The 13136-nt window shown below is 37.7% G+C and overlaps 1 protein-coding gene across 1 annotated transcript in view; it reads left to right on the top strand.

Annotated features, from left to right (window-relative positions):
* The window catches only part of FBN1 (fibrillin 1), a 157367-nt gene extending 147257 nt beyond the window's left edge, over positions 1-10110 (top strand). Inside the window, exons 64-66 of the mRNA XM_088148569.1 lie at positions 3010-3241; positions 4659-4836; positions 7546-10110. Of these exons, the coding sequence (XP_088004695.1) occupies positions 3010-3241; positions 4659-4836; positions 7546-7935 (800 nt within the window). The 3' untranslated portion in view covers positions 7936-10110. The remainder of the gene's footprint in view (positions 1-3009; positions 3242-4658; positions 4837-7545) is intronic.
* Positions 10111-13136: the final 3026 nt, after the last annotated feature.

Genomic DNA, 13136 nt, shown 5'->3' with positions numbered 1-13136 from the left:
GCTTCCTGATGGCAGCTCTGTGATATGGCTTATCAAATTTGGGTAGCCACACATCTTATGCAGCATAACCCTGACTGGCTCACAAACAATAGTAAAAACAGTAAATGTAGTAAAAAACATAAAAGTCTACAAAGAACCTCCTGGCACTCCCAAATGTAATACATGCCTACTCATCCAAAAGGAAATGTAGAACTTCACTGGGCTCCAGCCTCACACTACCCCAAGGCTTATGGGAAAAGCCAGGTCTTCGTGGCTTTTCAGAAGGCCAGGAGGGTAGCGGCATGCTGGATCCTGGGGGGAAGGGGCCACTACCAAGAAGATGCGCTGCCTAGGACCTGCTAGATGGTATCCTTTAAGGGAAGGGACCTGGAGGGTGCCTTCCCTGTCAGACCTAGTGGAATGGGCAGATACCCTCCAGGTGAGGTGGTCCCCACAAGTAACCTGGCCCTGTGCCATGTAGGCCTTTAAAAGTGCTAACCAGCTCCTTGAATCGCACGTTCTATTTCTTGTCCAAAATTTAGTGCTGATCAGGGTTTCTGCCATTAGCCAATATGACTACTAATTAGAGAAAGTTGTTTTTTTTAATTCAAGAGCAGAACCAAAAATAATTCTCCTGATGTGCTTTTAGAGGCCTGCAAAATGACTTGAATTTTATTACTGCAACACAACCTGAATATTCTAATATCAATTTTAATTAGGAAACTCATTTTAGGGTTATTTCCAGTATTTAATTTAATTGGTTAATTCAAACTGCAGTTCTATCCTGGAAATACATATGGTGACCCAAAATGTGAGAATCGACCATTATTTGGCATGGTTTACTTTCAAAAGCATTAAAAAAACCCGCCTTTCCTTGTTATTGTTGCTCAGCTCTAAGGGAGGTCTCTGGTTTTAATTAGGGTTAAGAAAACTTGCTGACACTTTTACACAGTTGCCTGTTGGGAAACTAGACTTTTCAGTACGGAAAGGGAATTGAAAAGTTATTCAAACATGGTTTTCTTTCTTTTTCTTTTCGTAAGATTGGCACATACAGCTTAAATTAAGTTTTTAATGGGCTCTTTTCAAGTTTTGCTGAGTTTCATCATTATTGGAATCCAATAATTGTTCTGGTTTTGAACCTGGTGGTGGATAAAGGAGCTCCCGCATTGAAATGGGTGCAGCCTGGTTGACATTGGCCGATCTCAAAAAGTTAAGCAGGGCTGGTAGAAAAATGTTCAAGAAATTCCAGAATTGTAGACTAAACTAGGAAACTGGAAAAGCCTTCTGGAAGAACACAGTGGCAAACTACATCTATACTGTTGCCTGGAGCACAATATGGGGCATTATTATATAAATAATATGTAAAGTTGTGTTATATATTAAGTTCAGGAGGCAAGCTGAACTTTTTCCTTAGTGCCATTTTATATACTTAAAAAAAATCTCCCTCTTTTCAGTATTATCTCATTTCTGCCTTGGCACACAATTCCTTCCCCTCTCAACAAGTATCATATGCTGAAGTCAAATTCAAGTTGCATTAAATACAGAGGAAAGAAAAATGAATCCAGCTGTGATTTTCTCTGTTCTTGTTACTACTTCACTCTTCTGACCTAGAATTTTACAGCCATAAATAAGCTAATCAGTCCCCAGATCAAATCTCAGTTCTGCCACAAGTTAATTAATTAGCCCTAGGCAAGACTATAATCTCTCAGCCTCTTCTTTCCATCAATAACTTACGGGTAATACTTTATTTTAAAACCCCTTTTATTAAGTTATCTTCATCCGCTTGACAGACCTTCTTATAATGTAGATTGACAGAACAAAATTGCTAAAACAAGGAGATTTCTAACAAAGCATAACAAAATGGTAAAATAACAATATAGATGTAACATGCAGAATTATTAAAGATAAGTAATCAAATGACTCAAAGTTTGTGAATCGAACTCATAAGTAACCAAATGTCACTTCTTTTTAATTGTCCAGTTTGAATGTTGTAAACTGGCTTGTGTACTGTAACAAAGGGAAAAATCATAGTTTATGTCACAAAATAAATCAGTTTATTAAGTAATTCTAGTGGGCTATTTTATTTCACAGTCCAGTAGAATTGCCTCATGTGTAAAGTACTAGGATCATTGAATTATATGTCACATAAACATTTTAAAGTATAAATCTTGTTTAGTTAAAAGGAAGAATTTTCAAATGCTTTAACGTAAGGCAGTTTCTGAAATAAATAATTTTATATAGTTTGCACCAAGCTTCCTCAAACTCAGCACCATCCAGTTATGTGACGTAAGGTTGGAGAATTCTTCAGGCAACTTGGCCATTTCTGAGAATTTTCAGAGCTGAAGTCCACACATCTGGAAGATGTATGAGTAATAATACTGAATCCAGTATTATATGCATTGTTCTGTAAAGTATTGGCTATATTCATTTAAGACAAGTTTTTAATTAGCCTTATTAGATACACAATGAACATAACTTTTACAAATCATTGTACAAATTAGCTGCCCATTTATCTTGATTTAGCTGTATATGACTGTTTAACTATGTGTTGAAAACTAAAGGCATTCAGTAATTTTGGAATTATTACAAATATTTGTGTGCACCCCATGAATTGGACAAGAATTAGAATGACAAACTGTAATCCAGGCATACATTAAGGGACAGTAATTATTTAGTTAGAGAGCCAGTTTGGTGTAGTGGTGAAGGCACCAGGCTAGAAACTGGGAGACTGTGAGTTCTAGTCCCACCTTAGGCACAAAGCCAACTGGGTGACCTTGGGCCAGTCACTCTCTCTCAGCCCTAGGAAGGAAGCAGTCATGAAACACTTCTGAAATCTTGCCAAGAAAACTGTAGGAACTTGTCCAGGCAGTTGCCAGGAGTCAACACTGATTCGAAGACACCCCCCTGCAAAAAAAAAAAAAAAGTTAGCTGAAGTGGGCAGGATTTTTATTAGATAAGTGAGATGGTGATGAGTAAGTTTCTCAAGAGATTATCAGTGTGATGATCAAATCTGCTTTGCTTCTATTCCAGATGAAAATGAATGCCTCAGTGCTCATGTTTGTGGTGGAGCATCTTGCCACAACACTTTGGGAAGTTACAAATGCATGTGCCCTACTGGATATCAGTTTGAACAGTTTAGTGGGGCATGCCAAGATGTGAATGAGTGTGGGTCCTCTCAAGCTCCATGCAGCTATGGGTGCTCAAATACAGAAGGTGGCTATGTCTGTGGATGCCCACCAGGGTACTTCCGAATAGGGCAAGGGTAAGAAGATTCTTACTTTTGTATGTACAATCTCTAAACTCAGAGGCAAAAAATAGCCTCCAAGTTTGTTCAGGTGAATACAGACCAAACTATGTAGTGGGAAACTGAATCAACAAGGAAATGCACAACTATGAGCTCCAGTTCTTGAGTAAAAGCTGGATTGAAATAGGAGACATAAAGAATTTATATAGTATAGATTGGTCTGTTCGTTCATGTGCATTTGACCTTTAATCTTCTATCAGTTGATTATATAGTACCTGCGAATTAAAAGATATTCAAGTTCAGAAATAAAATGGCTTTCTCATACATCAGGTTTCCATTAAACTGTTATAGATGCCAAGTACAAGATACATGTGCATTCCATCTTTTCACTAAGATTTAGTGTGGCATATAGCACGCATGAAGCATGTATCTCATGTTTAAACTATAGAAATAGCTTTCTAATTCCTCCAGCATGTGACCCTAAGCATTCTCACTGTCTTTTTCTTAGAGTAATTTCTAGTCCTGCGGAAGCTATGCAATGTGGGATAAACAATTGTTAGGAATATCTATTGGTTTTCTTCAAATATGGAATTTGACTAGAATGTAAAAAATATTACATTTATTACTTGCTTGGCTTATTTCTTTAGTGGGCATTATTCATTCTGTATGATTCTTCAGTTTTCTTTCTTGTCCAAGGGAATTTGTAACAATAAGGCCCAATTATATGCCAAGAGTCTATATTTGATGATGGGGATGGGGTATGTATAAACTTGATAAATAAATTTTTAAAAAATCAGAGGTTCCCTGGTAAAACCTTAACACTAAATGTTGTAACTTCCAGATGGTTAATATATATAAAAAAATAATCGTACTTCAAATCATTGCTCAAAATAAACTGACGTACCTTCTGTTAGTTCCAAGATTTACCAATCCCCCTCAGGAAAAAACCCTATGTAGAATATCTGTTCAAATGTCAAATTCAGTGGTACCTCGGGTTACGAACGCCTCTGCTTACGAACTTTTCGGGTTACGACCAGCTCTGGCTGCAAAAATTTACCTCGGTTTGCGAACTCCGTCTCGGGGTACGAACCGGATCCGCGGCCATTTTCCACCGTGACACGTGGTCCGTGGCCATTTTCCACCCGTGCCACGTGGTCCGCGGCCATTTTTCCGCCTGTGCCGCGCAGTCCGCGGCTGTTTTTCCGCCCTTGACGTGTGGTCCGCGGACGCCGGAACGGATTAACGGTAATTACATTGAACCTTATGGGAAAATTTGCTTCAGGTTGCGAACAAATCGGGTTGCGACCAGAGTCATGGAACGGATTAAATTCGTAACCCGAGGTACCACTGTAGTTTAGTCTTGATGTTATCAGAGGCTGAACTGAGAATGTGTGTCTGATGTCCGTTTGTTCTTTCTTTCTTTGAAATTCTTTAGACACTGTGTGGCTGGAATGGGGCTGGGGAAAGGTCAGAACCACGAATTACCGGTCAGCGGTGAAGTAGATGACAATTCTCTTTCTCCGGAAGCATGCTATGACTGTAAAATCAATGGCTACCCGAAAAGGGGAAGGAAACGGCGAGGCATAAATGAAACAGATGCACTTGATACAGAGGTGAGTTGCGACTTAGCCTTCCAACCTGGAGTAACATTTACGTAGTTTCCTGAAATCCATCTTGAGCGTGCTTCTTTCACAATTCTTTTCCCATGGGTAAAGTTACTGTAGGCTGCCTTTATTATTTTAAACTCACAATGCTAATCAAATCAGATAAAAACTTTATTCCAGTCAGAGACCAGCATGAGGATGCTAATATTTATTTCACACGTGCCTTCACAATATGAGGTCTGATAAGTTCTGGGTGAGGGAAGAATCAGAAATTACATTGCAATAAATCTCTTTTTAGTCACTCAAATTGCACACAAGAGCTCTCACAGCAAAGTCAAGGACTTGACTTTTAGATAAAAGAGATTGTATTGCAGATATTGAGTAACCTTAATGATAATACAGATCAGCTTCTACAGAGTCTAAGAGTCTAGCCATATATAGGTTATCCCAAGGATTAAATACTACATTTCTTTTTCACACCCTTTGATTATAATAAATTACTTGCCACTTGTTTCTCAGGCTGGACTGTTGATGATACCTGATGTTGTCTAAAGAAAGGTTTTGTCTGATCCCATGCTCCTAATTTCTCCTCTTGCCAATTTCAGGTCTCACTGGAAGTTAGTTAAAAACTAATTTAATCTTTCTATGAAAAAGGCAGCCTTCCGTGTGCCAGATTCCTCTTATATTGTGCATCACATATGTACAGAAATACATCGTATGATACTATTATAGTCTGTACTTCTGACTTTTTCTCCATCTCATTTGCCTCTGTTGGAGAGGCCATGGGAACTGACGCATTGGACAAATGGTTCCCATTTTCCAACTAACTTCAGATTTGGCTCTCATCCAGTGCTGCCCTATGAAATGTATGAGGAACTACCTCATAATCAGTCATATTACTGGTCCATCCAACCTGCTCTAATATGTAGTGTTGGCTATATTTGGTTAGGGCATATTTAACCCTGAATTTCATATTTATACAGCTGCAACCTAATTGGGTTACTGCAGTGTGACTCTTTGCTGGTGGAGAAGTGAAGCTTGGTGATTTTTGCTGCAATCTGCAAAAAACTAAGGCCATGTTAAATAAATACATCTTTAAGTTTTGACTCTCAGCTGAAAAGGGGACGTGTGTGAAAATGAAGCTCAAAACTGTATCAGTTGCCTTTATAATGAGGCTCTTCTGAAGCTGCGGCCAGTTATTCAGCAGTGTCCGCTTTTGTAGATATTCGCTTACAAGCTCATTGCCTGTGTCATGTCAGCACTAAAGCTTAGCACGTCCACCCAGCTTTGCAGCAAGAGACATTCGTTGTATCAGATGTTAGCATATTGATAACACATTCCAGTGCTTCATTCTATCTTAAACAAAAACAGAACAGACTTTAGGAATCTACAGTTAAGATGCTGCTTACTAGGACTGTGCAAAGCTCTAGATACAGTTCTCCAAAGGTATTTTAGAGAGTGCAGAAGCCATGAACATGATCACTTCTTGGCAACTCTTCAAAACAGCTGCATCTTTTCATAGGTTGCAGTGAGCAGCCATGCCAATAAGTCTGTACGACTGCATGCTTGGAAGCATATTTTGGGGACTGAATCCAAAGTTCTGCATAATGTTTACTGCAATGGAGTCTCCCCTGTTTTTAAAAAAGAAAACCCTCTTGTGTTTCAATAGAAGCCAAGGGCAAAAAGTATGATCATTTCAGCACATCAGGTTACTTCAGTATCTCATGAGGTGTAAGGGTACAGTCTCCTTATCCAGTAACTTGGAATTAAGGTGAAGTTGGGATGCAGAACATTAGTTTGCAGGATTTGGCATATGTTCAGTATGTGACAGGCCTGGACCGTCAGCTCCCCATGAAACAACCCAGGGAAATGTAAAGAAGACTAGAGCTCAGATTACCAAGGATGGAAATGGGAGAATAAAAGAGATCCACAGATTTGCTGTGATACACAAGCAGTTCTTTTCTTCTGCCTGCTGCCTTGCACTAAAGAATTCCACAGAAGTTTCCATAATAAAAGAATTTGGTCAGCTTCAGGGATTTGTGCTTGGTTCTGCAAACATTTGTTAAACTATATAATCAGATACAAACTTCAAACGCACCTGAAACTGATCATTCTCAATGAGTCTCAGAAATAAGTATAATAACCCATCTCTTAGAGGTAGGAATATTTCTCCAATGGTTTGGAGAATTATTGTGTGCTCTGGCCCAGACAGTGGGCCGGAACACAAGATGAAGCCATTCAGAATGAAAGGTTTTTGAATGGACTGTATAAAGGTTGGCCTCTAGAATTCTGTTCCCATTTATTTCATCCTGGACGTTTGCTGTTTTGTTTTTAATTTGTTTGTGTTCATGCTTCTGCACAATTATATGCTGCCCGGAATTGTTGGTCTCACTCTACCCATGTGTAGAAAATAAATATTGAAAATATTGAAAATAAAATATAAAAATGCCTTCTCCAGTATCCACAATAGCCTGGTGCAAAATTCTCCTCTTCTCAGAGTAAACAAGAAAATACCTGTGGCTAATTTAAACATTGCTTGCTTGGCAAGCAAACTTCTGGGGTTCCTGAATTAATAACATTTTGTGCTTCATAAATAATTTAAGTAGCTGAATATTTTTGAAATCCCACGAACAGCTTGAATATTCAGGGTAGTAATATTTCATGTTAGGATATGAAAAAGCCAAGAGGAAAAATTTAAAACACCTTGTTCTTTTACAGGATCAACTGGGGACAGATGCAGCTGTTAACCTCGCCAGCTGGGATATTGAAAAACCAGCCATCTTATCTTTCAACATCTCCAGCCTTAACAACAAGGATCGCATCTTGAAACTGATCCCTGCTCTCACGACACTGACAAACCACAACCGATATTTAATAGACCACGGGAATGAAGGTGGTTTCTTTAGGATAAATCAGAAAGAAGGAGTAAGCTTCCTTCACTTAGCTAAGAAGAAGCCAGTGCCTGGAATATATTCATTACAGATTAGTAGCATTCCACTCTATAAAAAGAAGGAACTCCTTCAATTAGAAGATAAACATGACCAAGACTACCTCAGTGGGGAGCTAGGAGACAGCCTGAGAATGAAAATTGAAATCGTACTTCATTAATTCACCAACCAGAGACCAAATTAACGAAAGCCAAAGATAGCTAGGTGAGACTTGAATGTTTTATTTCTCAATAAGGTTCTCCATATCACAGGAACAATCTGTCATGTATTCACTTGGACATGTGAGCACTGTTCCATTTTGACATAAGTAAGGTACAGGAAGAAAACCGTAGCTCACAACCACCACTTTCTCAGGCTTCTTGTAAGTGTAGCTACTTTGAGATACCGAATCTTGAATTCCAGGACTGCTGTTGGAAGTTGGTCACAGATGCCAAGCCAATATCTGATCAGCACAGGTGCCAAGAGTTGTGAGACCACAAATTCCATCAATAGATTCTTCTTCTATTTTTTTCCTTAACATCCGCTTCTCCAGCTACATCTTACTAGGTCAGCCATTTCTGTTATTGATTTGGTGCTAGAAAAATGTCCAACCTAGATTTTATAAATGCACTGTAATATATACACAACTTAGAAGCCAAAGAAATTGCAATTACTCAGTCTAACTACATCAATCAACCCCAATTTAGCTCAGTAGTTTATCTCAGTTATATCTATAATACAATACATGTAAATTAAGTGTGTGTATACTGTAACCATGCTATTTTTATCCATGAAGCATTTGTAAACTAGATTAATAATACCCTTCATGCAAGGGTTTATAATGGTGCTTATAAGACCAACTACTTAACTGTATACACAAACTTGGTGATGAAATTTCTGTGACAATCAAAATGCACTGAGGTCAGCGGGGACCATTCCAAACTTTTCAGAAGTCACATGACACAGTGCCATCCAGTTATGCCATGACATAATGTAACACACGTCCAATAATTCCTATCATGACTCATATCTACAAGGGTTCAATGTCAAAAGTCACAATAAAACCATTCTTTTTTTAGTTCATTCCGTGGGTTCATATTCTTGCTAAAATTGCACCAGTCCATGCAAAGTATTTTTATACAGGTATGTTCAGAAAAAGTGTACCGGGAGAAGAGTGGGACATTATAATCTATAGCCTACATTTGGCCCCCATGCATTTTTCTGTAGTCACAATTTTTACAAATCTTTAATAGTCACTTTTATACTTACATTGAAAATAATTATTAATAAAAGAGCTACAAAACCCACATGGACAATTCACAGTTTTTAGTTTGATTGTGGGGTGAGATTGGTTGAGAAAGAAAAAACCTGGAGATTCAATATACACTCACTCTTTCATATAGATAGATCTATATCCATGCACACATAAACTAACTTATAGAGAGGGAGAGAACTGACCCCCTTGGAACTAAAATACAGCCATTAATTCAGAAAATTAGACAAATTCACACACATATATGACACATTCTCATTGTAAGCCACAACCCAACCTTTTCAAAATCTTTGTTAATGTTTTTGTCCAAACCAACACCTTGATCATTATCATCATAACATTCCAACAAGTATTATCTAGTTATTCCAACAAGTAACAGAATATGTCCACCTACATAAAAAGTCAGTTGTATTTCTGTTGATTGTGAAATTAGCTAATTTTATCATGTTTTCAGTAATCCTTGCTGGAAGTGCTTTTTTTTTTTTTTTTTGCTTCTTCATCTGAGGAATCACTGTTTTGATGCAGTGTGCTTGTGCTTACCGGTTGCTTCATTCTGATCTAACAGACTCTACTTGTAGCAGCATGCAAATATATATATACAATATATCTGGCAATGCCAAACATTTCTTGCAAAGAACACCTTCATTCAGTCAGTTTGCTACCTACTCTCAATGACTGATTGATACCATGAAAACTGCATTTGGAACTCACCATGCAATTCTGGGGGTAGGACACAAAAGCCACACAAAAACTAGGCTTATAACAATGTGGGGAGTATTGAGTTTATGAGTGACAAGGACTCAGAAAGCCCTCCTTGAATTGGGGGATTACTGCTTCCTTCTAAATAACCAAGTAGAACTATTATAGAATAGATTTATTGACTTATTTCAGGCCATGTCTGGTAATTAAAAAGAGAGATTGATCTGTATGAAGGATAAGAGTATATTTACTCCTATGTACAATCTCATCTCACTAGCCTCATCTTTTAAGTTGCAGATTTTATAGTCTGAAATTATCTTTTTCCCTTTGTAGTGGATTTTTAAAAAATCAATCTGCTGTCTTTTGAAGCAAAATGCAGCTGCTTTTAACATGAAGATTTGAAATGACCAGTAATAAAAATTTCATATCTCTCAAGCAAAAACAGGTGAACTTTGGCACTAGATAAAACTAGCACTGCAAGAAATGGGAAAAACTATGATCTAGTCATAACATTTATATTGGAAGGCTCTCTGTAGTTATTTAATGGTATGACTAACATAAAATGATCTGTATAACATTAATGAATTCCCAGACGTGTTGCTTTAGAAATCCCCAAGAGTCATATGCAGACACTCAAATTTATAAACGTGGAAAGACCTTGTGCTTTCTCTTCCAGCCACTAACTATTCCATCTTGAACAAAAAGGTCTGAAGGGAGAGGGCTAATTGTATCTGATTATGCAGGAGTCATGCATAATCTGGATGCAAATTGTTAGAATTTTCCAGAGATTTTTTTTGAAAAATCCTGGTCAGTATAGAAATGTCTGGGGGGGGGGGGAGGTCTAGAATATGCCCTTTCATTATATGGCAACTTCCAATTCCAAAGCCAATAATTTATTTTAGCTTTCAGCTGTCTGCGAGCCAGCACTGTGGAGTTCCAGAAGAGTATTATATAAATCACAAATTGGCTTTAACGCATGCATCTCTGTGTGACTCATTCTGACTAGAGAGAGAAAACGACTATCACTTGACTACATCAGTGCTGGGATATTATAAAATGTTCCAGTGCTTATGTTACTCAGACATAAGCACAGCTGAATGCAGTAAGACTTTCTTCCCAGTGAACACGAATAAGTGTTTAGCTTCAGTGATTTAATTGGACTAGAATGCTGAATCAAGATGATAAACACCTTGAAAAATGTCATTTCAAATGTACTGCGTATAAAAATTATTTCTAAAGGGGTTCTATCCAGGTGCTTACTGTGCGCTGTTTAAAATACTGAAGTTGATTATGTGGGTGTAATCTACTATTAAATCAGCTTTAAACTAAAATTAGTTTGCAGTGAGGTATGCCATATGACAGGGGCAGTATTTTGCTCTCTGATAAAATAGACGTGCAAGATGAAGAAGTCCCTGGGTTCTATAGATCAGCCTCTCTGTTTCAGTTCAGCTGCCCCATCTAACTGACAAAATGGGGAAGCATTATGTTCCATCTAAACAGCCTATTAGTATAGTAACTTTATTGATGAGTCAGTTGACCATATCAAGAAACAATAGGGGTCAACTGCAATAAAGCAAGATAGAATAAGGTAAGGTAAAATGAAGTAAAATGAGATAAAATAAAAGATAAAATAGAATGAGATAAATTAGTGTAAGATAAAATAGAATACAGAAGTATAAAATAAGATGTGTGCTAAAATATAGAACTGTGTGTATTTAGATCAGGGTTCCTCAAACTTGGCAACTTTAAGACGGGTGGACTTCAACTCCCAGAATTCTGGGAATTGAAGTCCACCCATCTTAAGGTTGACAAGTTTGAGAAACCCTGATTTAGATGAAAGCATCACCTAAACAGCTTATTAAGAACTTGGTTGCACTCAGTTTCAGCATGCTTTTCAAAGACAACCCCATTTAATAAACTACAATAGGAATATGTGGGTGTCCCTGAAGCGTGAATGACAATGACATATAGCTGGCCTAGTGTGAAGTAGCTGTTACTTCATTCCACAGAACTGGGTAAATAGGTACAATTTAAACAAAAAATCTGATTACTGGGCTCCCAGTTGTGAACTTGACCAGGACACAAATCATTTCCCCACAAACTGTATATTATTCCTGGCCTGTGAGCCAGTTTATAATAAAAGAAGCCAATTTAGCATATATAGTACAAAGTTTAAGAAAACAATGTGGTATGGGCAAAGGTGAAATGGGTAGCTGTCAGAAAAGAAATGATGTTCCCTGGAGATCCAAAAATTGTTCAGTAAGTATAGAATTCTATACAACTTTCAGAGTCAGTGTTTTACACCTGAAGCTTATGATCTAGTTAAACTTATAATAGAGTATTTTTTGTTAGTGCCAGTTGAGAAGAACAGGTGCTCTAAGGCAATTACCCAGCTATAATGAATATTTAGTTTTTTTAAAAAAAATAAATAAATAACCTGGCTTTCAGAGGTTCTTTTTCAGGGGAAAAAAACCCTTATTTCTATAAAAATCAGATGTTCATCTCAGGAGTAGTGGTTCTTGCCTCAAACGGCATATGCTTTTTTTTCTTCTTCATTTGTATGCATGTGTTATAATTTGCAGAAGATATCAGGTTGATTTGTTACAATTATATTTTGACTTCTGGTCTACCAGTGACTACAAAATCTATTAGAAGGCAGCTTTCCTGAAAGCATTGCTATATGTGGTTGATCAGAAGGATGTCCAGACTGTTCCATCACAGAACATTCTTTCCTTGCAATGAGCCATTCCAAGTGTTCTGGAAGTGGACCAGTCTTGAAACAACCCATTCTGAATCCTCCAGAAGTGGTTGGACCAACCTATTTTGGGTTTGGAGCATTCCATGATGGGATATTTTGCATATCTCTGTTGTTCAGGAAGTGGGTTAATTGATTCGTGTAATGCTGCAGTTTGAACTACTTAGTGCAGCCCTGTTCTAGCTTCTGAAAATGCATTGTATATAAAAGTTTGTTTCCTTTTTATCTAGTTGAGGGTCTGCAGTAAACCTGCACCCATTCGCAGGCATTCTGAGATTGGAAGCCCAAAGTTAATCATTTATGAAATAATGATTTTCAGCTTTTAGGTACAAGTCTGTGGCAGCCATAACAGATACATCTGATAGTAGAGAGAATTTCTTATTAGGAAGACTTAGAGCACAAGGGATCCCCGAATCCAAATGTTAGAAGATTAGGGGCAAGGAGGAAGAAGGTTCAGTAATCTGTCACAGACTCTCAATTTTGCTGTGTTTTAAAAGAAAAAAAAGACATCTCTTCTAATGTTTCTGTTCATATCTAAACTTCTATAGAAGGAAGATAAGACTACTTTTTCTTGAGCTTGCTAACACATGCTTAGCTCTCAAGGAAGGAGCAGGAGCTTCTCTCATTTAACTTGCAGTTTGGAGAATGTTAAAAA

The sequence above is a fragment of the Python bivittatus genome, unplaced genomic scaffold (assembly GCF_059951505.1).
Source record: "Python bivittatus isolate LINGU-HERP-01145 unplaced genomic scaffold, Pbiv_v1 ctg000530_np1212, whole genome shotgun sequence".
Taxonomy (NCBI): Eukaryota; Metazoa; Chordata; class Lepidosauria; order Squamata; family Pythonidae; genus Python; species Python bivittatus.
This window is presented reverse-complemented; position numbering and strand designations above follow the sequence as displayed.